The following is a 27,307-nucleotide window of genomic DNA, read 5'->3' as shown; positions in this document are numbered from 1 at the left end:
TATTTGTACAACGCTGGGAGGTAGAGGAAGTTGATGGGCACTTTCATTCATCACTCGCGAAAATTTTGATACGCCAATTATGTGTCCATAATTTTTGACGCTGCCATGGCAACTGCAAGCTTCGTGTAGATCACATATATATATATATATATATATATATATTTTTTTTTTTTTTTTTTTTTTTTTTTTTTTTAAAGGATTCACCTTTTTCCAAGTGCCGTTCATCCAATTCAGAAATTCTTGATTATTTTCATTGCATAAGCATTTTGTACTAATCTCCGTCATTTCTTGCCTCGCACACGGCGAGTGTGCCCGCAGTAAGAGCGGCAGCCAACACTGAACAGTCCGATTGAAAGGATACGATAATAGTCATTTTCTTGAAAGCTGACATAAATACGAAAGAATGCTAAAGTTGCTTTGAACTCGTCTAATACTTAGCGCGAGAATTATGGGTCTAATTTGACGGAGAACAACATATTCTGTTTAAAATAACACAACTATTTTCCTTCCTGGTGACACTCGACGAACCACGAGTGAGTTGCTGGTCATGGGTGACCCATTTTGGGGACCAATTTAATAACTTTACTTGGAGACACAAAATGTCTGTTTTATCATATTTTACACACTGATAAGGTTTTCGGAATTATAAATATCCCTTTTTGTGAATATTTGTGAATAGTGCCGTCTCCTGTGAGAAGAGTTGGCCGACTGCAATGCCTTTCCTGTTAAAATGCATTGACGTCAGGACAGTACAGTTTTCCCGCCTTCTGAATCCTCCCAGACGTACGCAAGGAGACTTAATTTTTAAGAGAATAGTGATCCAAGATGGCGAATCAAAGATGGCGGATCAAATGACGTCATGTAGAACAAAAATGCCGTCATATTGTAGAGCAAGCTCAGGGCTGTTTATTCAATGTAAATTTATTTCGCTCTGCCTTAACAGAACGAAAACCCAGGGGGGCGTTTCCATCCACTCCCTCCCCCCTCCCCCGCCCCTTGTACTACAGTGGGGTTATGAGTTTGCTTGTACGTCCGACGGTTAAAGGACATAAAGAGTACTTTCGAAAAAAAATCCTACCTTAATTGAAACTAATAATATACAGATTTAGCCATGCGTAAAAGTGGAGCTCCTGGGCCGGGTTGTTCAAAAGGTCGATTAATCTAAACCAGGATAAGCAAGAAATTTGATTTGAGTTTTATAACTTTGCGGTGAGGTTTTCTGTTTACACCTAATTGAAAAAACGTTGTCCGAACAGAAGTCAGTAAAGCATACGACTTTATAGAATTATTGGAAGACTGAAAAAGTGCTTATTACATGATCATGAATATTCAAGATTGTTTCATCGGGGCGTTTATAATCACAGGTCAGCTGCCCAAAGTGCTGATTAAGAAAAACATTTAAGCTACCTATGTCTTTCTAAAGGTAGCTAAGCTAGAAAACAAAAGAACCTTTGAACGCTAAGAGCTTCGAGATATACCCGAGATTGTAACAGTAGTTAGTAATTTTAATGCGGGGCCGTAAGAATGCAAAATAGCATTAGTCTGCAAGTTTCCCATAAAACTACTGTGTCGTATCGTTAATGGTTTATACCTTTTTCATGACGTTTCTCCAATTAGGTGTACATTGTTTGCCCTACTGTTTTGAGTTTAAATAACCTCAAACTACACAAGACATAAGCTGGGAAAAACATTTTTATATAAGAAAAAATTATACTTCAGTTAACTTTTAATCCTGGGCTAGCGTTAACTGGCTTCAGAAAAGCCCGGCCCATTACAAGTTAACCTCGCTTGAGTCCGCGATGCAATCGAAACCCAGTGCTTGGTCAGCGGTCAACTTAAAAAAAACACATGAGCCCGATGAGCTCTAACCTTGAGCTCGCGATATGGTCACGTGATGCTGGTCGGCGGATACCTTGTTTTAGCAGGTGTCAATTGACCATAACATGTATGGTGTACACAGTAAACCAAGGCTGCATGACTTGGTATTAACTGGAGCTGGAGTACGGCCGCCATGTTGTGCGACATCGTTTTTTTTCTTTCGATGTTGGGCGCACGCGCCCGCGATCTATACCGCTAGCCATGTTGACCATGAATAAAGAGTTACATGCAGGAGGGAGAGGTGAACACGTCAGATTTGGCTGACCCTATGATCATGGCCATTATGACGTCACGGCGAAAGAAGCGCGCAAATGCACAAAATTTTCGAAAATGGCGTCGTCGCCTCTCGCTGATACAACTTTTTGAGGCAGATTTCTCCGATCATTCCAGATTCAAATGGTACTGTACTTGGATCTCAAGAAGTAGCTATCATTTTTCTTTCTTGTGAGGTAAGTAGATTTTAATTATAACCGAAAAATCTCGCATAAAGTGCATTTAAAGTGTTACAGTCATCGCTCTGCGTTGGAAATATGTGGGACAAAATTTTGACTGTTCGCCCTGTTTTTTACGTGATCGGTAGCCTAAAGAAACGTGTAACTTGGTCACAGAATAGTTTATATGTATAGGAAAACATTGTAATTGAAGATGATTTTGAAGAATGAGCAGTAAAAATAATCAGTCCATTTGAGTATGAAATATCTGCGATCTCGAGCTCGGAGTGTTCTTTCAGAAAACTAAAACCTTTCCACATTTTCTGCAACAGGCCTAGCAAACAGAAATATTATCCACAATGACGGAAATGAGAATTTTTACAAACAAGAACCTAAGTTTAATTATTTAAATAAGACTTAAAGTCTACCTACTGCACAACGGTGGTTAAAATGCAGACAGAAGATAAAATTGAAGACTGCAGACTTTTTTAGAATATTGTGTTCCCATTTCCTTTATAGAGAGTTTAGTTCTCCTGTTAGCCTGAAGTATACGGCTCAGATTAGCCAGTGTATGGTTAGCTCGATCTCTCTATAAATGAAAATGGGAATATGATATTCTTAAAAAGCCTGCAGTCTACATTTTACCCATGGTTTGCAGTCTAGTCTTGTAAGACTTTTCTTTAAATATAATGGCATACAAGGTCCTCTCTCCTCTGCATAGGCCTATCTTGTGTTGCTTTGACCTTAGGCTGGTAGTTCATAGTATATTCAATTTCCCATTGGGAGCCTTTACGGAGGAGAGAGTACAAGGCCCCATTTATATGGTCTTGGGTACTGGAGACAACACTATGAGATCCTTCTGAGGCAACTTTATCAAGTGTTTATATGAAATGAAGTTGTCCCTCCAGGATTACTTAAGCCTTTTTTCATATTCTAATGCTCAGTTATGCTTCTTCCTTTGGCTTCCTTTCAGTCATTTGATCACTGTGGGGTTTTGTGAGTTAATTTTGATTTCTTCATACCATGAGTTGCCCCAGGTAGGCCAGTATTTTGATGAAAAAAGGTTATGAGGCCTACCAGTGTTACCCTGGTTATGTTGCTAAGGGTGACTTGTGTTTCGCTTTCTCAACAAAATGGTGTGAAAGTTAGCTCATCTAGGGTCACTGGGGGGAGGGCTTTCTTTGTTACCTATGACCAAATAAGGGACCTCACTGTCAGCTGTGATCATGTATGCTTATATAACAAAACTTGAGTTCCAAACTCTGGTCACCTTGAGTTCCTGTTGCTGATCTTATGATGTTTACAAAATTGGCACAACTGGATCAACAATTTAGGAATTTGAAGTTTGATTTATTTTAATTCTTAAACAATATTGTAACTTTTGTTTATGTCAGGATCCAAAAATGTTTTATGCAGAGTGTTTGTTGTAGTTTGTTTGACATGCTTCAGAAATTTTATTTTTCCTTTGTGCAGGTGAGGGCGCTGAAAAAAAATTCTTTACGTGAAAATCTGAAGACCTCAATTCAATACATTGATACTGGAAATGAGCTATATAATGTTTTATAAATTATGATATTAGTTCCATGTACATTACCGCACTGTATCTGCTTGGACGGGACTTAAAAGGTGGATGGATTTGAATCATTTAATTGTGAGAATTAGTTTTTTTAATGGTAAATACATATTGAGTTCCTGGTGCTAGATCTCATTAGGAAATTTATCTTTTAGTTTACATTTTGTGTTGAAAAGAGTTAGGGGTGAAATAAAAACCAAAGAGGGAAGGGAGGTCACGTCAACATTTACTCCAATTTTCAACTGGTGAGTCTTATTTGATTGTAGGTTACCATCCTCCACTACCTTTGCAAGACCATCCAAGCAGGCCCGTTTTCTGACCATGTAAAGCTGTCTATTTATTGTCAATGTACTGTCAATTAAACATTTAAAACCCAATCTTGCGTGTTTTTTTTTTTGTTATTTGCTGAAAATGTGCGCTTATCATTCTCTTGAAGCCAATAACAAACTCATCAATGCAAAAAGCAACAGGGAACCTGGGATGGATGGCACTGGGAAGAAATCAGACTTTGGGTTCATGTTTACAAGTACAACCTCTGTGACACTTTTCTCTAGAATATTTCTTTGTAGGTCAGTTTAAACTTAATGTAAAATAATTGTTAAAGCTATCTTTATTTACATAAGATTTATGATGAAAATTAAAAGCATAAAGTATAAAGAAAATAACTGATTATCATTTCAAACTTAGAGACAGTAAAGCTATTACAGTTTCTCAAGACAGATACTATTAGAAAACAAGGGGTTTGGTTATGATAAGAGATCACCTGATATTGATCTTTCCAGCTTTGTCTTAACCTTCCTTACTGAACTCTTTGGTTTGGCAATAAGTCATTTTGGCGTTACAAGTTTCTCCTGGATAAGTTCACTCTTATTGACAATGGCTTAGCATAGGAAGTGTCCCTGTTCATATTTTCTTTCCTCTTTAATTCACTTGCTGCTTGGAACCAGATTCTGTATTTTTTAGTTCTTTCCCTATAACATCCTATGAGTTTTCTTTTACAGCCTATACAAGTTTAATTGAACTCACTGTGACATTTAAAAAAAATTAGAACCCAAAGCACTAGTTTAGGATACCTTTCTTGTCAGAGGTGCGAGGCAAGAAATAGCTTTGCACTGCATGCGGACGCCCGAGGAAACAGATCCTGCTCCGATCTCATATTTGACGAACATTTTGACATGAAATAAAGCACCTTTCTGCCAAGAGGTCTCATCCATGTTATTCTGGATATCATCTGTTTCATCTAGGTCTCCCGTACAGTGATTTTATATCATTTTACCACCTAAAATATCCACACGTCTGCTCGGCTTGCGTCAGTTGGTTGGTCTTGCTGAAGAAAATGTTATTGTTGACAGTTTTGCGGATAATTTAGCGCAGAAAAATAATTCCTTGGTACATTATTTACTTTAATTTCCAACCCAGCATATGACTTGATAGTTCAAATGTCTTTGTAAGGGAGCATTTTCCATCAAATACTTTCTCATATTTCGAGGGTTTCGAGTATTGATCAGCAGGTCCTCCACGCTATCGTGTACAAAATAATGGGTTTAAACCCACTGATCATTTTTATGCATATGTTAAATGATTCGTTTTTATCACCATTCAAACGTTTTAAACCATATCAAGATCATAATTTCGTGTTCGTGTTGTTCATCGTTGGGTTCTCCAGATATCGCCCAGGAAACGGGCGTGAAGCTTCACTTTTCAATCGCGTTTTCAATTGAGCGATCTCCAAATTTTGCGTGTTTTTGAGCCTTCCGACATCTAATTTTTGAAAACCAAGGTATTTTTGGACACAACATTAATAGGTTATCTTATTCCTGTGGTCTGTTGCTCGCTTTCTTTCAAATTATTTGAGCAATCATCGGATGAGAAACTTTCCTGGTGTCATTTTTTAGCGGCCATTGAAACTTCACGGGCTGGCTCACGAGTGACGTCATAATGGCCAAGATCATCGGGCGCGCAATCGCATCGCTACGCAAGCAAAGTTGACCTCTCCCTCCTGGTTACATGGTTTTCCATTTCTACGCATGCATGTGGTTCTCTACCTTTAGTTATGGTGCTCCGCTGTTAATTTTTAAGCAAATTCAATTTGTAGAACTTCGGAAAAAGAGGTTAAAAATGTAACAGAGGCTTTGAAATGTGGATTCATCTCTTTCTAAAAGTTCAAGTAGACGATTCTGCTATAAATATAAGTATTCGCAAATTTTTCTAGAACCTGCAATTCCCATTGAACAAAGTTATTGTGTCACAATGCGACTTTTAGCTCTTCCTCTACGTGATATTCAATACCATTTTTTTTAAATTGGAAAAGAATATCACGGTAAGGCTCTTGCAAGCATGGCATGGTTTCTTCAAGAGGACGTGAGGTAGACAGCACTCTCTTTACGACATGGCCATATTCAAACTGTGATAAGCATGATGAAATTTTGAAAGAGAAAATGTCGCAATGGATAGAAAAAAAAATCACGAATTCATGGTTGCCTATTGCGTACGTGTAAAAAAAAAAAAAAAAAAAAAAAAAAAACAGAGAAAGAAAAGAAAAAGAAAACGAAAAGAAAATGTAGAGTTTTAATATAATATATCCTGAGACTGTCTAATTACAGTCGTCTTAAACCCTGCAGAAATTTACGGACCGCATGCAGCACAGAATAGATCTCGGCATTGAACACCGTAACGGAGCGAAAGATTGTCAAACATTAACATGGCAGACGTATCTGTTGTACCTATGTTATGCTTAAATTTGATTTGGGCTTATTATTTCAACCAGATTCGGTTTTCTAGGTTCCTTTGACTCATATTTATTACCCTAGTCCGACATGCCCGTGAACAAGGAGAAAAAATGAAACTGGTTAAATGCAGTCCAAAACTGAAGAGAAACAGAAACATGCACATTTTACACCATGTCCATAGCGAGTACTTACTATGTATTTGCTGTTGAACCCCTGAAGGGTTTGTGTCACCGATATTCCAGGTGATAGACGGTTTTTGCTGCGTACTCTTACGCGAACAGGGGTCGTCTGGTCGTAATGAAGATTTCCATTGCAGCAGTTAAATTCTATCACGTCGTTATGATCTCGAAGAACAGCTCCACAATTGCAGGTAGCTGCGTTATTTGAACAAACCCATTGCCTTGTATGTACCTACAATAGGGCAATAGAAAAAATTACTCACCGAAAAACTTTATGAAATGACCGTATCTTACGGTCATTTACTCAACGCTTGATCAAACTGCAGCTACTAGTACTTGATAGGTTGAAATGGGAACACAACCAAAACTATAAAATAAAGGGTACATTACAACACAAGCACAGTACAGCATGGTAAACGTGGTTTCCGAATAAGAAATGTCAAGACAACGAAATAATGGGCGCTTTCCCTTCGACCAAAAATTCCGGTATGAATTTCCGGAAATTTTCTAGGGCGAATGGAATAGACTTTTCCGGTGGCTGCGCCAGAGTGGAAAACGCCCTCACACTTTTGTTCGCTTCAAATTTTTCAATGACTTCGAGGTTTAAATAGCAAATATAGAAGCATACAAAGCACTGATACGTCGACACAGTGACTTTTTATAGCCCATGACGGCAGGGACCTTATACAAACCACAACGCAGCGAAAACGTCGCAAAACGAAGGATTTAATGAGTTGTACAATGGCTCTCCACGAGTTATAAGTCTTTGTACATTTCTAAGCCAACCTATACAAAACAAACAAGTTCACACGGGGGCTTTATTTTTGTTGGAATTAAACGCTTTCTTGACGAATTTAAGTTAGTATTTATCGACCGACAAGTGCCAAGTAAAATATTAATCCATTTTCGAATACACGTAGCCGTCATCTTTGTCTGGGATGATCGTGGTGATCGCGGCCAAAAGAACTAGCGCTGAAGAAAAAATTGCGAATTTACATAATTTCCGAAAAAGAGGACAACCTCTTGAGGTATAACCAAATTTTCGAAAAATTTTTCCTGGAAATTTCCGTTCCATTTGATTTTCATCCCGAAATGTTCTGAATTTTTGGTTAAATGGTTCGCTTTTCGAAAATTCAACAATTTCCGGATTTTCTGGAACTTTTCCTAGGAAATGTCTGTACCATTTGACCCCGTTTCGAAAATTTCGGAACTTTTGGTCGAATGGTAAGCGCCCGATATCAGTAACATGCATGATAAATAAGTAAATCTCTTATCACCTCAAAGAAACGTTTTTTATTCTTATATAAGATAAAGTCTCCGTGTCCCATGAAAGTGAAAGATTGACCCCTGAAATAAAAAGCAAAATTTACATAAGATACGTCATACAATATAGCACTGACAAATTTCAATGACGAGAAATATATTAATTGAATATCATATAGAGAGCTACGGTGAAATTAAAACAAGTAAAAAGAACAAAGGAAACAAACAAACAGAGCAAACATGAACTATCCAAACACCGAGAAAAGAGCTGAAACTACGACGCTCAGCAGAGTATTTTGGACGAAATTCGTGGTGTTTGGATAGCCGATGTTACACTGTCTCGAGTGTTTGATATATCTTTTCAATCGAAACAAAAACTAAACAGTAAACGGAGAAGTGAAATCGTCAAAATCTGTTTTAACTTTATGAATTATTAATGAGTTTGAGAACTGTTGTTCTAGCTACGAAATAAACTCAATTACTAGCCTGTCAGTTGTCTTTTTCCTGTAACTCTTTATGCAACTCAAGGTTGCTTTCTATGTTTCGCCCACTTCATTATCGTGGAATTTGAATTTGGGGCTTTCTACGTCTATTGATGTCATTTGAAAGTTTTCCAATATAACAAACTTAGCGTAGTCTGGCAATGGAATGGAATGAAGGGGGTAAGTCTAATGCCTTTACGGATATCGTTTCCTTTCCTGAAAGTAACCGTGGATGGTATTGGCTTCAAGGCTGCTGCGTAACGGGCGCCCGGTCGCCTGAGGCGCCTAAGTTACGAGTGCGGGCGACTAAAGTTTTGTTCGAGGAGCCCGAGTGGGCGCCTAAACATGAAGTTTTCATTCCCATGTAATCTGTCCACTGACTTCAATCTTCTCATGAAATCGGTCAAAGAATCATTCACACAATAAATTAAACGGAAAACAACAGCTACTCTGGTCCTGTTTTGCTTTTATCGCGAGAAATCTGGTCAAAAACACGGCAACAAAGTCTCTCTCCGCTCACAAAACAGCCGAAAACAGCCATCTTTGAAAATCGCCCTATAATGCATTGCAAGCTCAGTATTGAATAAATGTAAATCATGTATGCCAATGAATTGTGTCTCTGTTGATGCCTTGCTGATTCCGAGTTGCAAAATAACTACTTTGATAATTAATATTTTTGGAATTGGAGTGATGATCCTGCTGACATTATATTTACAGTTGAAAAAAGATAAATGTGTCTAAATATTTGTCCGATACTTAAGAAAACTTCACTTAGATGTACTGAATGAATTTCTTTAGGTTTTGAAAGGATAATTCGAGTAACTAGCCAGGAAAAAGAACACATCATTGCAATTCTCTTTGCATACTAGGGTTCTATATTTTAAATTATCAAATGAATTGTCGCGACTCCGCCCAATATACAAGAATTTATTTTCTCCAAAGAAGTGGCCAATATTGCTGTAATGCTGCCTCAAAATCACATTTAGTTTATACTAATGTCCCAAGCCCGGGGAAGGAACGCACATTTCAGTGAGGCCAAATTCAACCCCCCCCCCCCCCCCTCCAATGCCTCTTTCAGTTTTATTTGTTTTCATTTGCAGCTTGCATTTCATGATTTGTACATCATATTTCGTCTTTTTAAAATAGAATTGCAAAATTCAAAAACAAAAGCAGCAATATAAATTTTTATAAAAAAAGCTGCAGCACTTGCATGGATACACCAATTATTGAGTTTGACCATAAATAGTATTCTTTCTCAGTCATGACCTGATCACTTTGCTGAATGCTGTATTTATAAAATTTGATTGCTATTAGACCATATCAGTGTCTCATGAAAAATCTCTGCCCCAGGACCCCTCCCCAAAATTTCCACAATTAACCCCCCCATCTTCCTCAAACTCACCACCCCCCCCCCCCCCCGGATTGACCACGGAGAATTTTATCTGGGCTCCTAAAAAGGTGGCTTGGGCTCCCAACACGTTTGGTGGAAGGAGCCCGAAGGGCTCCTTAAAAATTTTCTTAGGCAACAGCCTTGGGCTTTGATAATTATGAGCACCAAACAGTTTAGAGTTACAAGGGTAGAAAGGCGTTGAGAGACTCACAAGCATCCACCAGGTCTGAATAGGGTTAAGGTACTTGTACTTACCCAAATGACTCGTAATGGGGATCAGTGTACGTTCGGCACCGTTGCACCCTGTCAGAGCTTCCCACAACAGAAATCTGCGGTAGTTTAGGAATATGAAAGAGGAACGTGAACCAATGAATATATGGGAGTAAATAAATTAATTGCTAAAAAAAAGATGAAATGTAATAAAATGAATTTCCCCATTAGTCATTAGTCATTAATCAAGTCTATAATAAAGTCTATCTGGAAGTTTCTAGTCCACTAGTCCTCGACGTGCCATGTAAATAATCTACTTTAATATATAGATTTAGCCAAGCCTAAGAACGGAGCTTCTGGGCTCTGTTTGAATTTTGATTTGATTTTTGCAACTTTGCGGTGAGGTTTTCTATATATTGTTTGACCTTCTGTTTTGAGTTTGAATAATCTCAAAAAGCAGTGAAAAACATCTGTATACAAGAAAAATGTAAACGAACAATTATTCTTGTCACAAGGTCTGAAAAATCGTAAACGAAGCTTTCGACTGTATCGCACAGTCTTCATCAGCGATTAAAGTGAGCTCACGTTGTCACGTGAATGCAAACTGTTTAATCACGTGATAATAGATTGTCAAAAATGGCGGGAAGATCATAGCCCCTGTCTCTGTTCAGTGTTGGGCGTTGACGTCTGATATGGATGGCCTCCTTAATTTTCCTTTTGATATCTATACCGACTCTTTATCAAGAATCTTGACTCCTTCGCAGTCGATCTCGTGGTTGGCCTGAGACTGGTGTTCCCGGATTGCAGATGTTGTTTGTTTCTGATGTTCACCCAGTCGCTTCTCCAGGAACACCAGTCTCAAGCCAACCACGAGATCGACTGCGAAGGAGTCAAGATTCTTGATAAAGAGTCGGTAGATATGAAAAGGAAAATCAAGGAGGCCATCCATATCAGACGTCAACGCCCAACACTGAACAGAGACAGGGGCTATGATCTTCCCGCCATTTTTGACAATCTGTTATCACGTGATTAAACAATTTGCATTCACGTGACAACGTGAGCTCACTTTAATCGCTGATGAAGACTGTGCGATACAGTCGAAAGCTTCGTTTACGAAGAATAATTGTTCGTTTATTTATACACCAAGGTCAAGAATGAGCGTACATAGTCAAGAAAAATGTACACTGCGGTTAAAATTTGATCTTACTCTAGCGTTAACCAGCTTTCGAACGACCCGGCCTTGTTTACAACAAGTTAACATGACATGAGCACACGATCCAATCGAAAACCAGCACTTGATCAACGGTCAACTTAAAAACGTGAGCCCGCGATAAGGTCACATGATACCGGTCAGCGGATATCTTGTTTTGATAGGTGTGAATTGACCGCAACATGCATGTCTAATGACATATACATAAGTACATACATACATGACATACATTCTTATTCGTCCCAAAAGTCCTTTTCGGAATAAAGGACGCTATAAGCCAAGGCTGCATGTCTCTGTCAATTTGTTAGGTGGAGTATGGCCGCCACCCTGGGAAACTCCGCCCGCCGCCGTCGTGCATACGCGCCCAAGAGCAATACCGCTGGCCCTGATAACCACGAGAAAATTAATTCCTGGGTTTCCTTTTCTTTCCTATATGAGTATGGGGCTCCGCTATTACAAAAGGTTTAACCGGTGCTGAGTAACAGGAGGTTTTTTCTTTCAGCCTTGTTTCAAGCTACAGGAGCCGAAAAAAAAACAGGTACTCTCGCAGGCTACAAAAGAACTAGATAAAGCAAAGGTGCAAGAACTTGTTTTTCAGCAAAAAGAGAGCTGACGTTGATTTTAGACGTATTATCGTGTCGCGTGGGTTAAGCGCTCTTGCAAAGGGTCCGGGGCCTTTTCTTCGAAATTTAAAATGTCAAGAAAATTTTCTAGTTCTTTGTATGATACGTACAAATTTCGCACTACAGACTTTCCTTGGGAGACCTTATAGAGGTTCCGATTGGCTACTTCACACATGAAAAAGCCGAGAAATGCAATACCATACCAAATTCAACAGAAGCAATTAGTATGGGTAATCAAATGGTGACAATTAGGAAATATATATGTTCACGCGAGTTTTGTCAAAATTCTTATAATTTCCCCAGCCTTTTGGCGAGAAAAATTATTAAGATTTTGACGAAAAGTAATTGAAATTATTTCCTAATTTCACGAGTATACCTTTTGATTACATTTTAATGTCGTGGTTGACAAATTACGCTTACAATCGAGACCTTTTGACTTACAATCATGACCTTTTGACTGTTCCGAGAAATTTCGCGCCAAACGCTGCTATCGCAATTTTACAACTTCACAGGTGAAATTATGAATGATTGCTGAAATTTCGAGCAAAATAAAGAAGTCATTTGCCGCCCATGGTATCATGTCATTTATTTCGATCAATAGAAATAAATCTGCATAAAGTGTTGCCAAAACTAACTCAAAATTTATTGTCTTTAACCCTCAGACGTACAAGCGACGCAGGGTAGATGCAGCCATTACACATCATTACACAGCCATTGTACTCGTTGCAGTTTTGGTTTGCTCATTAAGATCAAATGTACAAAAAAATCAAAAATAGTTCGGTAAGGCTTGAAAAACCGAATTTGCCCTACTGTTGCATATAAGTAGGCCTTAGTAAAAGTAAAAACGCTATGTAGTTTTCTTCTTCAAATATCTTGGTTTTTCCGAGAAAAAGGACGTTATCGATTTCACGTCCAGACATCAATCTAACGAGTGCTAACTGGGCTGAAAATCCACCATTTTCATTCGATTCGCATTTCGCAACTATTGAACGCAAAAAAGTTGTAATACAACCAACTTAATGCAGAACTATTCTTTGTCCAAACAAGAAGGTATTTCCCAGAAAAAAAATAGTGTTTCGTTTCCGGAAAGATATTCAAAGTCTGAGGAAGGCTGGGGTTTTGATATCTTGTGCATGAGAAGTCCTGGGGTGAGGGGGATATATGTTAATACACCGCTTTGCACCGCACTGATCTGCTCAGTTGCCAGAGCCTGGGGTTATTCGTCCAGGTGAGGTTTAGTACTGAACCTATTGTAAAAGGGCAAGGGCTAATTAATTTAAGTTGTCTACACATGTATCAGTTATTACAGTCAACGTGCTTTGAAATGTATTTACTTGTGATACTTCACAATCACGTTGACTGTGCCCTATGGGAGGGGGATGCTTCCTTATATCGGTTATATAGGTATGTCCAGCGTCAGATCAGAGGGACATGTTTTTTTTTAAGACCTTTTAGTCAGAAGTAGAGTATCGATTTTGGTCATTTTGTTTTTAAACTGGGTATGGTTTTTGTACTCTAGACTTGAATTTGGTATGTTTTCCAGAAGAAGCTACTTTTTTCATCATTAACGATAAGACCAGCAACTAAAGCCATTCACAATACCTTCAACATCATTCTGAACTAGAGAACTACGGCAGGTCTGAAACAGGGTATTAATTTAAGGGTCAGGCCATAAATAGGTCAGAAAAATCGCAGACTTTGTTTTTAAATAGGGTAAGTGCTTTAAGAAGCGGGCCGATAAGCCCGCCAATTTTTTAAGAAATTCAAAGTATTGTGTGTGAGGCTAAATAAAGTTAAGAGGCAAAAGCATTTGACGCATAACTTTTCCATTTCTGTGCCGGGCAGTCCTTGATTCGAATGGATGCGGCACCCTACGTTTCGTTGTCAGTGACGCAGTATATATTTTTTTTCCAAAAGGACGCCTCATGTGTGACGACAGTTGTGCAATTATTCCTCCACTTTCGCTTGAATATTGTGAAGCTAAAATACAAATGCTATTAGTGTTTTCATGGAAACCAGCTCTTGAAATGCCGCGGTATGTCGAAATACAAATTTTCTATTTTTAAAAGTCCGCTCTAAGAAGTAAAGCTACTGGAAATGTGTCGGAAAATTCGAGGAATTCAACTAAAACTGGAAAATGTCGACACATACGATATGAAAGCCATAGTGTGCCTATTTTGTAGAATACCAACTTAAATTAAATTACAATAAGATGAATTAGTTACGTTCCACAATATATCGTATCTGTAGTATGGTCCAAACGCACCAAGTGCGTGTTCTTTTCCCGTAAACAGCCACAGAAAAGGGGCGGGATTGTTATTCCTGACAAGTGTTCTGATTGACCAAAATTATGTCCCCGTAGTTGTGATCTTAATCACATTTAAATCAAGCACGGAAACAGATATCTTCGTTTCTCTAGAATACATCGTTTCAGTAAGACTTCGGACCATTTACGTCGCCAATTATTTCTACCTGCATGCCATTTTAATTTCCTTTTCTTTCCGTGTCACGAAATAAAAGTTAGTTTCGAGAACTTATTTTTGCTGAACATGTTTACCTTGTGAATTACAAGCGTTTACCCTGATAACATTCATACTCACTATGTCAATAAATCACTTTGAAACGGAAAACAGCACCATTTCTTCGTTGAACTAAACAAACTAACTGCTTCCATCGGCTTAAAATATCGCATTGGTGGACAAATCGCGTGGTGTGGCGGTGTCTCTACTTCGAAAATATATATATTTCTTTTTCACTATCACTATCAAGTCCAGTTCGCAGTTTTCTTGTGTAAGATAATACCGAGAAACGAGAGTTTCACTGAAATGTTGCATATGACACATTTTGTTGCGATGCACCGAGTTTGCCGCCGTATTTACATTAGCAATTACGAACTTTACTCTGATTGGATATTACAAATCACTATGTAAATAGTTCACCCCTGAACTGAAAACAATACCGCTTCGTTTCTGAGGAAACGAAAGAAAAAGCCCAGTTTTAAGAATATTGGATTAATCCAACTATTTACGGTAAACAAAACCAAAGTGTTCTCCAACGATGAGATCGTCAGTCGATCAAAAGAATTGTCATTTTGACCATGTGCCATGTCTCGGAATTCCAAAAGATTTTAGATTCTAACTATGCTAGGATAGGTCTTTCAATATATGTAAAGTTTAGTTTGGACAAATGATTAGGTACTCGTCAAAAAATTATTCAAATCACACACAAAAAAATTAAAATTACGCCAGCAGTCGAATGCGTGACTAAAAGTGCTACCATTGTTTTCGTCATTAACTCACTTCAATTCGAAATATCACAGGAATATCAGCACAACTTAAGCATAAAACAATATAAATATGTTTTACCTTAGCTGGGTTATCATGTCTTGACTATCAAACAACATTGCCATCCTGCCATTTTAACGGTGTTCCATTAGCTTTGCATAACCTGTACGCATTCGTCTGGTAAATTTGAATCTCCCAAATCGCTCAATATTACCAAGTTCCTATGTAAATGGTCCTACGTTTTCCGTTTTGTTGTTCGGTACAATCACTCAACCTGCTTTCAGGCAGAAATCTCCAGTAATTGGCGATAACAAATAAGCCGCCATCTTCGATCGCTCCGCGTCTCTTATTTGCATATTGTCCAGCGAAAGTCTTTGCACACAGGGTAGGGTAGAGTGGGGATTATTTCCGAAAGAAAAAGCGTTAGAATTTTTCCAATATCTCGATGTTAGTTCTAATTCAGGGCCTCCTTTCTTCGATAAAGCGATAAAATGCTACACACTAACAAGGTCTTTGTGACTTAAAATTCAAACAAAGAAAAATAAATCTGTTTAAAGATCTGAAATCCCGACCCTCACCCCATGTAAAATATGTTGTAACGCACCGGTCTCGGATAAACATCTTCAGTCAAAACGGAAGCCTTTCAAACGTCTTCAAAATGGAAACCCGAAAGTCATTCGTGGAATAACGCTTTAGCAGTTACTACTGGCTTAATCAAACGACACAAATAACGCAGATAAAATGATACATCCAACAATACATACACGGGACTTGAGGCAGTAATTGTTTTTCTTCAAAGTCAGATATGAGTACTGACAAGAACTGCAGGGAAAAAATCGGTTTGCAAGATTCAGGATACTACAAACCGAAGTAGGTGAACAGTTTATTTTTATGAGTATGTCTCTCATACTGCTTGGTGATGCTAACGTTTCCAACTGAAGTATTAAATGTAGATATGCTGATGATACTATTGGTCACGCACTCGGTAGCTGCTGGCGTGATTTTGTGTCTTTTGCGAACGATTTTGAATAATTTTTTGACGAGTGCCTAATCATTTGCCCAAACTAAACTTTACATTTATTGAAAGATCTATCCTAGTGTAGTTAGAATCTAAAATCTTGTGGAATTCCGAGACATGGCACACGGTCAAAATGACAATTCTTTTCACCGACTGACTAGCTCAATTTTGGAGAACACTGTGGTTTTGTTTACCGTCAAATCATTAGGTTAATCCAATATTCTTGAAACTGTCTTTTTTAAACAAGGAATAGTTCTGCAATAAGCTGTTTGTATCACAACATTTCTGCGCTCAATGGTTGCGAAATGTGAATCGAATGAAAATGGTCGATTTTCAGCCCAGTTGGGACTCGCTAAATTGCATGAAATTGAGTCTGAAGCGGTTAAATCGAAAATGTCATTTTTCTCGGAAAGACAAAGCTATTTCAAGGAAAAAAACTACAGCCTGTTTGCACTCTTGCTAGGGGCGAGATATATGCAAGAGACGAGTGAATTTGAATTTTCTAGCCTTGCCGAAAAAAATTGATTTGGTTTGATTTTTGTGGGAATTTGCTCTCAAAGATGATTTCCAGTCCGTCCTGCGCACTCTCAGCACCCTAATGTTTATAAACACTAAAAAACCTCACTCGATAAAATGCAAATCGATGTTATTCGTTACGAACCACATACCTTATCTTTGAGGCCTTTCAAATTCTTTTTCCAGCTGCTTTACTGATTTTACAGCTGCAAAGTTGTTTCATCAAGTGATATGAGAAAGAACGAAACCTAAAGTTTCGCGTCGCTTCACGTCCATAATGGCGGTTGACATGAAACTTTGAATTTATGTGACGTCATGCATAGAACAAATCAAAAAACGTAAACAAACTCTCGAGAGTGCACAGTACGGACCGGAAATCATCTTTAAATTTCCTAAAGCCGAATGAACGGCAGAGGAATGAAAAGTTAAACGAGGGCAAAGGAAACAAAAGCACAGTCGAACAAAAGGATTGCTGAGAGTAAAGAAAGCGTTGTGCTGTGGAACGTCCTTTGAAATTCAAAACATTTATGGTGGCTTAAAACAGTTTCCAACAGTTAGATTTTGATGGATTATTATAACCTCTCTTTATCACTCCATGCTTCAGTTTGAAGTGGCTCTGTACAGAATTTTTTTTAAACTTTGTCTAAAGTTGCGTCTTATCATGCTTATTAAAATTTGATAATATAAAAAAAAATTCAGTGTGCCGTTTTTGAATTATACCTCCTAAAGCTGCAATTAAAGGTGTTTTTAGGAGGTCATACTGTTGCTATGGTGACCTATTGTGTCACGAAAATGATGACAACGTCTTCACCAATGATTTGGCAGTTTTTTCATACCATGACGGTAGCATCAAGTGATAAAGGGTGATTATTAAGACTCATCAAAATCTAAGTGCTGGAAACTGTTTTGAGCCACCTTAAGGCCACTGCTGTTGTAGTAGTCTTCAATTATAATCAGTAGTTTATCACAATTTACGTTAATAATATACGATTAATTTGTCGATGCATATGTCTTATTGAAAGGGTAAAACATATAAAGAATGCGTGCTGTTTTAATATGCAAAGTAATTTTGCAGGATTTGTTATTTTTCATGGAGGAAAAGTGATGTTTTTGAACTTCAGGTTGCTCTCAGTGGCTGCTAAGCCAATATATTACAGATGACGACCTTTTTTCTTTCTCCAAAACTGAACAGATTAGAGTTTTGAAACTGCGAGATAATTTGGGCGTTAGGGTAAAAGCCTAAACTCCTTTTAAGGCTTCAAAAATTACTGGACTGAACAAAATAGTTTTGTGGGCGTTGTATTTAATTTGCCTTTCTCACACTTAATCAACTTCCCCTTGTTTCCTACTGAAATAAGGACAACAACAACTTTGTGTGGCTGAGAATGGGGAATTGGGTGAGAAAGTTTTCAATTAATGATTTAGCCCCTTGAACTCCTGGAGTGGGAAGAAAAACAAAACTTAGAGGCCAAGGGGATGCACACGGTGGATAAAGAGGAAGGAGTGGGCCTTCTCTCAGGGCCACTGTGAGCATTCCTGGGTAGAGAGGAGGGAGTAATGGGCCTCCTCTCTGATTAGAGGGAGTAGGCCTCCACTAACCTAACTCCAGGGGGTAGAGACGGAGGGAGTTGGGCCTCCGGAAATCGAGTCTATGGGGGCAAAAGTGTGATGATAGGAGCACTTCATAGCAGAGAATATTTCTGAAAAATGCTGCCCGGACTATTTGTTTATTTCGTGTGAAAACGAAAGAAGGCAGCGATCAAATTTTGCAAGCATGTATTTAGATGACAAGGTTCCTTTTGATTGGATGATTTTAAGGATTCTTTCGTGATGTCAATCTGAGGTGGGTGATTGGGTGTTTCAACAAAGGTTCAAGCTCACAATTTAACTGAAATTTATTTCATATGTGCAATAAATTGTGATTTAAATAGGCCCCGTTTCGAGTAACTTAGTGTCCTCTTTAATTGTTCTTTTTTCGCTGAATTCATTGTAAAAGATGCTAATATATCGATCGTTATAGTTTCTAAATGTATTTATATTGACATCCATTAAGCATTTCTAAACAATAAAAATATAAGGCCTTACCCAAACTGAAGGTAATTTCATAACGCTGTTCCAAAACCGACTGTGGGCCCCTTCAATTTCTGGCATAATGAATTTGTCAAGACCGTCTCCAGAATAGCTTTTGCAATCGGCAACAATGGAGACTTTTACTGGTGTAGTTTCAGACAGTTGAACCTTGCACTGGAACAAAGTAAATCCCTCTGGTACCGAAAAGCTGATCTCCAAGTAATTTTGCCCTAGAAATTCATCTTTCTTAACTGGTATGGTCGGTGTAATGGTAATTTCCTTCCTTTCCCCAGAACATTCAGTAAGTCTTAGAGTAGATGGATGAACCTTCAAAAAATTGTGAATATGTTACACAATGGACTTAACCCTCGGACGTACAAGGGAGGGGTGGGCGGGGGGGGGGCGTTTTGAAAAGACGATTTACGTTAAGGGGCTGAAACTTTCAGTAGCTGTTCATTCATCCATCATTTTTGACGTTGCCAACTTTGTCAACTTTTTTGACATAAGTCTTTAACTTTTAACTGTTTCCTTCATTTATTTGGCAGAAATTTACCAATTTGTATATTTCCTGACCATTCTGTATTAATTTCCGTTATTGTTTGACTTTTTAAGAAAATAGGGAAATCCAATATGGCGGATCCAAGATGACGGGTAAAATGACGTCATACGACGTTACAACCAACAAAAATGATATTATTTTGTAAAGCATGCTCAGGGCTATTTAATCAATATAAATTTAATTCACTTAAGGACGTTCGCGCGAAAATTTTCCAGGCGATAGATTTTTTTTTTTTTTCATTTTTACTGCAGTCAGATAATGATCTACTTGTGTCAGAGATAGAGCGCGTGGGAAAAAACTCTACGCGCGTACTTCAGCATGGTCTACAGGGTTTTATTGTTTAAAATACCGAAGGTGAGCCAACGGAGGCAAACGGTCTTAGTCATATTTTGTAGAAGCACCAGTGGGTCTGTTGCGTAAATAATTCCAAATGTTACCAACTTTTTCAAAAAACTTAACCCTTCAAGAGGCATTTGAAACCGTCGCACTGATAAACGAAGAGCTAAAGAGAACGGAATTCGATGGTGTATTTTGCAAAAAGTTTAAACTTCTAGTCTATAGATTTTTTCATTTTTTCGCTAAACGTGGAAAATCAGCACAGAAAATGATCCATCAAAAGAAAAATAGGAGTCATCGAACGTCCAAGATCGTTAAATCCAGGAAAAACTATATATAGCAATGGCCGTCTGCCCTATCATTGTTCATTTTATTACTTAGCACGCGCGCTAATGCATGACACGGCGTGTGAATTTGCGTGCGCAGTAAGGACACGCATAGACAATATAGCGCGAACGTCCTTAACAGAACGAAAACCCTGGGGAGGGGCCCTCCACGCCCTTCCCCTTGTACCACGGCGGGAGTATGAGTTAGCTGGTACGTCCGAGGGTTAAAACTGTTGTGGTAGTTGGTTTAAGCAGCAATCTTGTTTTGTTTGTTTTGCTTGTTTTTTTCTTTTTTTTTTTCTTATGAAAAATGCTAAAATTTGTATTTGATATATATATAAACAAATAGTTGCAACGGCACCCATCCCCTCAATGATTCATTGCAAAAGTATATAATAACGTTTTTTTTTTCTTACTTCCAAGAGATCATAATCGATGATTTTTTCTTATTCTAGCTGTTATATTAGAATTTAAAAATTTTCCAGAAAATTTTGATAAGGAGCCAGATAAAGATACACTCATTTTGTTCCTTTGTAAAAAAGTACTAACAGATTCTGTCAATTTAGCATGAAAGCACAACTTTAAGTTGATATCGGTGTCAACTTTATGATTTATGCTTTATGCCAGATTTCAATCTGTGTAAAGCAAATGTTTACGCCAGCTTCACATATACGGGTAAATATAGTGTATGGGCGTCTTTGAGACACTAGGCGTAAAGGCAACTTTATTCTGTATGTTTAGAGCCACTGCCTCTAAATATCGAGAATCCGATTACAGGACGAAAAATTCGAATTTTCTTTTATTGTGCACATTTTCAGAAATGTGCTTTAAAAGCACAGAGAGAAGAAACCTTGCTTTAATTTTGTACTCCCAGAGTTTGTGATTTTTGCTTTGATCATTTCTCTGAACTTTAAATCATCTTGACGTAAAATCGTTTTGTCACTTCTTGGCCGTTTAATTTAATCTACACGCCAAATTTCAACTAATTTTAGAGCGTTATAACTCCTCTAGTATACAAATCTCGCAGCAAATAAAAGATTCTAAAGAAAGAGCTATGCCATAGGTATACCATATCTAAACGGTTAGTTTGGCCCTTGAATATTAATCGCGCTAGACGAAAAACTATAAAGGGTAGTTTGAACAATTGCGCCATTTTTAGACGAGGAGCATAGTTAATAGAGGTAATTGAATGGCTATAAAACCTGACAATTTCTTGTTGTACGTTTTTGTTGGCCATTTTGGGAGTTAACCCTACACAAAACCTGGCAAAATACAAAAGGTGGTTATGTGTGCTCATACAACTAACTCATACAACTAACAAATTACTCGTAGACAACATGTATTGTACACAAAAGCATTACTTTAAATAATACATCAGAATGAGCCTTAATAATGGTAATAGATGACGCAGTCCTCTAGAAATCAGGCGTTCAAAGTGAAACGGTAGTCTGGTATTAAGAATTTGAGCAATTTTGATATATAAATAGAGAAGACCCATCTTTACTTCTTCCTAATTGGTTACATCTGAAGTAATATATCAAACACGAAAGACTGTGTTTAACCATATTTCCAAACACCGAGAAAAGAGTTGAAAATACGACGAGCAGCGGAATATTTTTGACGAAGTTCGAGGTGTTCGGAAAAGTGGTCAAACACTGTCTTGAATGTTTGATATATCTTCTCAATCTAAACTAAAACAAAGGAAAAAACGGAGAAATAAAATCTTAAAAATCTATGCTAATTAAGATCAGATATCCAAAAACTGTCACGGTCATGATTTCCTTTGTTTAAACTTGATGAATCTGTAGAAAAGATGGAACCAATCGCGACTTCAAAGATTGATTGTACGTGTGTCCGAAACGACCGCAAGTGAAGAACTCGAATACGCAAATTACCCTCCTTGTCACGGTGTCAAGCCATGCAACTCTCCGGCAACATATCTACCACGCTAGCTGACCAGTGACAGTTTTAATTATAATATAAGCCGCTGCATTTGACCTTTTTCCACTCCATTGTTTTAGAAAAAGATACAGGGTGAGTAAAAATGGTCAAAACAAGTAACGAAAGTTTCTCTGTCCCATCTGTCAAATTTACGGTCGTCTCTTGATGGCCGGTCATAAGTCAGTTCGTCTTCTCACGCAGATTTCTACAGGACTTTGCCTGTTATAACCAAGGCCAGTTCTGAGGTATGATTTAAATTGTTGCTTACAAGTGTGATACACAATGCCAAAGAATAGTTTGTGTTATGAAACACTATGTCTATAACGATGGCTGGGAAATCGAAGTTTTCGCTCCGTCGCCTGAAAATGGCGCAACTGGTCAAAATAATCTTCATGGTTTTACGTCTAGCGCGCTCAATATTCACAGGCCAAACTAACTCTTTGGATATGGCGTACCCATTGCATAGCTCTTACTTTAGAATCTCTTATTTGTGGAAAGATTCGTATACTAGAAGAGTTATTACCTTCTAAAATCAGTTGAAATTTGACATTTGCGACGGTTGTGTTGATATAGTATATGAATCAAGGCAGTTTTTTTTTTCTTTCCGTACTGGCCTGTTGAAAATGCGAAATTTCGCATAAATGCCATCGGCCATCTTGGATAATTGAGCGGTATTTCGAACTTTCTTATATTTCTCAAAAATATGAACTCCCTGGAACTTTTAAAGTTAGAAGTTTAGAAGTTTAGAAGTTTACCAAAAGGGTCTTTTTAATTTGGCACAAAATAAAATTCGAATTTTTCGTCTTTTCGTCGGATTCTCCACATTAAGAGGCAAGTTTGTTAATCAAGTTTACGCAGACTTGCCCTTGCACATAGTTTATTAGGATTTACATATATTCCTAACATGGAAGAATTATATTTAAGAATTGTTATTTGGAGTGAGAAATGATAAGTCAGCTAACAATTGAAGGCCAACGTAATAAAGTGAGTAAATTTTGTTACCGGTACGGCTGTCACAGATGTTTACAACAATTCCAGACGGAAAATTAAACAGCTTCTGAAAGTTTCAGGAATTGGGAAAAAACTCCTTAGCACGTATAAAAAACATAGTTGAGGGTCCCTGCATGCTCCTTCCCCTAACGATCATTAAAGTTCAAAAGGAAGAATCCCCTCTTCTGTCAGTGCGCGTCTGAGTAGTGCTAAAGGATGATTTGCCTGATTTTCGTTCATCAGTGTGAAACAATCAAGAAGGCAATACTTACTTTTATTCCCACGAAGACTGGTTGACGAGCAGGTTTGGGGAGGCTCCAAGGGTTAGCCGTGGAGTTGGTATACCGGGCTGAAACGTTGCACGAAATCTAGGGAGGAAAAGACATCTAAGAAAATATTCTGTTTTGCGTGTTGTGTATATATGCCATTGTTCCACTTAATTCAGGCAAAATATTTAACATTCTCACATATGTACGAGTTGCGCTATTGGCAGCTACAGACGTACAGAGCAGTTTAGAAATACCGGCAACTGATGAGATCCAGATGGAGGATCGAAACCATGGTCTTGCCTGAACTAAGCCGAACAATGGCGTATACAACACGCAAAACAGTCAGCACAGCTGCATTTGAATCATGTGGTGCCAGAACGACCAAAGGAGGAATAAACCTATACATCGAGTAGGAGAAACATAAGCTCCATCGGATAGCTGCAAGAAACATAAGAATGTCTCTAAACAAATTCAAACGTATAGCTTTCTCGAAGTAAAGCTACGGTGTCTCCGACAAAAAACGTACGAGAACAAATGTGATATCCGTGATAAGGATTTATGTACTTGCAAACAGTTCTAATCACAGCCGGGCCCAGCGTTACAATATAGAATGCAAGTAAGCAACATGTTCACGGTAAATTTCATATTTTGTCCCTCAAAAGCAAATTCGTGGAGACTTGAAAGCATATCTTGCAATAGAAATGAACCTGAACAATGCATAAACACATGGCAAATTACAGAAGTGTCAAACCCTACGAAGCGACATGCAGATAGCAGCGGAAACCATGCAGACCTATGACCTGCAAAGAAATTGCACGATCTAACGGCTCAGCTCTACTTAAAATTCCTCCTTATTACACAACATGAAGTGCCCTTCATAAACACGAGTGAGGCGATAAAAAAAGGTCGAGTGACAGAACAGAGAGCGGTAAATGTACAAATGTCACGAAACGTGGAAATCGTGTAGGCTAGTCAACCCCATTTTACACTGATATGATTTTTCGGCATTTATTTGAAATGATCAGATACGGGCTTGCTAGATCGATTTTTGCAACAATTCTTAAGTCGGAATTAAAGCAATCTTCACGCAAGTTCACTTTATTTAACCTATCAATACCTAAATCAACCACATCAACTGAACCAAGAGCATGAGCTATGCTGTAGCGCGACCAGAAGAATAATGCATTAGCGCTAATTCAAACTCATTCCTGGCTAGAGGATATTCGAAGACATTTCTTTCCCATCTGCAAGCTTTCGATCTCAGCCAGTAATAAAACGAATATGGATTGCTGCGATCACGATACAGTCTTCACACAGATTCGCTTTATATAATCGCAAACGAGACAACTCGAGCTGCTATGAATTGATAACACGCGCCGCCACCAGAAGAGAAATGTCTAATGCGAAGAAGCGCTAAATTTCGTTAAAGCTGTTACAGTTTTTTGTTTCTTCTCTTTGTAATGATTTCCTAACAATTAATCGCGTAATTCGAAAAAGTGTGAATAAAATGAACAAGGTCTTCAAATTTGAAAGATTTGACAAAACATACATATATACGCCAGTCTATTTGCTGCAAATCTTGCTTAAAGTGCCACTGAAACGAAATTTTCGTACTCTCTTTTATTAGCCCAATTTGTAGTTTCAAACGTGCTTAAAATAATGGTGAACTTTATTTCTGTCAAATCCTAACGGAAAGTGCTTTTTTTAGCTGCTGAAATCGACTTTTAGGAGCAAAACTGTGTCCGGGCTCTGGAACCGAATTTAAGGACCTTGTGACGTCACTGGTTGTATTCACGCAAGAAGCGCTATAGATTCTCTCTTGTTTTCACTTGATTTATTCAAGTCTATTTTTCATATTGTCGATACCTGCTAGTTTTCTACCTTGTAATTTCTGTCCAGTCTTGACAGGAAATACATATCATGAACGTTGGAGGGCGCCAAAGAGTGCAGATTCACCAAAATAAATGCTACAGATTAGAACAGCTCAGTTACTTTTCAAACATCTTGAGTACTCGATTGGAGATTTCGAAGACGAGTGTGGCAACTTTTATATCACGTCCTAAAGCCTAAACACGATATTTCGTCGTCTGTTTTCAGCCTGGTTCTGAAATTTGGATTCTCACGTTTATCTAAGGTCTATTACACAAGGTTCGAATATATCCTCGGCAACTTTACTGCAGTAAAAGCCGTAAGCGCATCAGCCATCCGCACAATCACGAAGTTATTAACGGTCCACAAGCTTTGAGTCGAGTACTTCTTTGCACACAGAGGGCATCTTTTTATGATACTAATAGGTGAGAGTTCTTGTGGTAGACAAAATGTGTCTTTGAAAATTGTGATCCGCAGCAGGGTTTGCTTTATCGTCGCATACGTGTCAGTGTAAACAAAGCGCGAATTTCGCTTCTCTTTTACACGTATCTCCCAATTGCAATATTTCACGGTCGATGGATTACTTTGAGTTCTTTAGCACATACTTATGTCTATGATCTTCATTTAATGGTATCCAAATTCAAAGCAATTCGTTAAAACGTCACTAGTTTACACTCCTTTCGAAGGTTTATTAAACAGAATTTGAACTAATTTGCATATATCACCTTTCGCCGTCGACATTGTCACGCGTTCTCTCGTTTCCTGAAAACATACGTGTAGGGTCATGGCAGCTTAGTTTACCTTTATAGTTTAAATTCGCTCCCTCACATAAAAGAAGAGGGTTTCTTAAATTGTTGCTGATTTGATAACTTGTAGGATGTAACAGATGCAACTGGACTAAAGGTCACTGTGGCACAATCTCGTCCACGGTGAAACTCACAAAGCGTCCGGTTTCCTCGAAGCGAAGCGACTCGAAACTCGAAGCGTTGTTGCTGCGATTCGTGCAGCAGCAGTCCGGATAATAATTTCAAAAGCTGCTTTCTCTTGTTTTCATGTCTTTTTTACTTTATGAGTGTAGGTATTGTTTACTTGAGTGGTGGCCATTTCACCAAGAGTCCCGATCATTTTGCGATCTAAGAACTCCCACTCGTTTGCTTGCTTACATAAAATATCCTGCAAATATCCAATTAAATAGACTGAAAAGCCCCAGGATCGACTCTCCACCTCTTCTTGTCTAAGGCTACTGTGATTATCTGCTTTACAGCTCTGAGATGTCCTTAAGATGTTTTTTGGGAGGCTTCGAACAGTATTCTCTTCTCCCATAATCACTCTAAATTTTCAGCGCGGCATGAGAGTAATACAACCAGTGACGTCACTAGGCTGTTTTGGCCGCGCCAAGATGGCCGCCAATTTTGGGCTTAACCAGCCAACTTCGAACGGCTGAAAAAGCAGTTTTCGCTTAACGTATGCGAAAAAAAAGTCCGCAGTGTTTCCAAGTAAGGTTGAAACTTTATTACTAAGCAAAAATCTCATATACGAAAATTTCGTTTCAGTGGCACTTTAAGATTCTTCGGCTATACTACTCATATCACTTTATAGCTGGTTTGCTGCTGGTCAGCCAAAACAAATGTACCATACCTCGCGGTTTTCAAAGCAAAAAAAAAAAAAAAAAAGACACTTCAATTTAAACTTTTCTTACTTACCCATCGTTGCAAACTGTACTTCGAACTATCAAGTCGAGAAAACAATGGCTTATTTGACCCGGGACAAGAGTCATCATACTCATTGGAGTTATGAGGCAAAAGGCCACAAGGAAATTCTGTGTACAAATGTTTGCCTTCCGAATACCAAGCTATCCGATATGACACATTTCTCCACGACGAAAGACCCGCTTTGTCCAGGGGAATATCGCAACGAAGGCTTATATTAGGAGTTCCTGCATCACTTTCGTTCGAAATTCGAGGCTCTCCAAGGTACGATCTGTCGAATGGGGTGGGTGGATCTAAACAAAAGATATCAGAAGCAACAATTAGTTAATAAGCAAGTAAGTAAGTAGGAAGCTATCAAGGAATTAGGTGAGTAGGTAGGTAGGTAGGTAGGTAGGTAGGTAGGTAGGTAGGTAGGTAGGTAGGTAGGTAGGTAGGTAGGTAGGTAGGTAGGT

At 38.3% G+C, this 27,307-nt stretch overlaps 1 protein-coding gene across 2 annotated transcripts in view; it reads right to left on the bottom strand.

The window, feature by feature from the left end:
• LOC145480814 (von Willebrand factor D and EGF domain-containing protein-like) overlaps positions 1-27,307 on the bottom strand; it is a 79,888-nt gene that overhangs the window by 27,200 nt on the left and 25,381 nt on the right. For both annotated transcript variants that reach the window (XM_081459138.1, XM_081459139.1), the window contains exons 3-8: positions 26,850-27,148; positions 23,281-23,376; positions 18,872-19,183; positions 10,181-10,254; positions 8,068-8,137; positions 6,804-7,022 (exon numbers count right to left, since the gene is read on the bottom strand). In XM_081459138.1, coding sequence (XP_081315264.1) covers positions 6,804-7,022; positions 8,068-8,137; positions 10,181-10,254; positions 18,872-19,183; positions 23,281-23,376; positions 26,850-27,148 — 1,070 coding nt within the window. The remainder of the gene's footprint in view (positions 1-6,803; positions 7,023-8,067; positions 8,138-10,180; positions 10,255-18,871; positions 19,184-23,280; positions 23,377-26,849; positions 27,149-27,307) is intronic.

The sequence above is a fragment of the Orbicella franksi genome, chromosome 3 (assembly GCF_964199315.1).
Source record: "Orbicella franksi chromosome 3, jaOrbFran1.1, whole genome shotgun sequence".
NCBI classification, from domain to species: domain Eukaryota; kingdom Metazoa; phylum Cnidaria; class Anthozoa; order Scleractinia; family Merulinidae; genus Orbicella; species Orbicella franksi.
The sequence above is the reverse complement of the archived record's forward strand: the minus strand, read 5'-3'. Positions and strand labels throughout refer to the sequence as shown.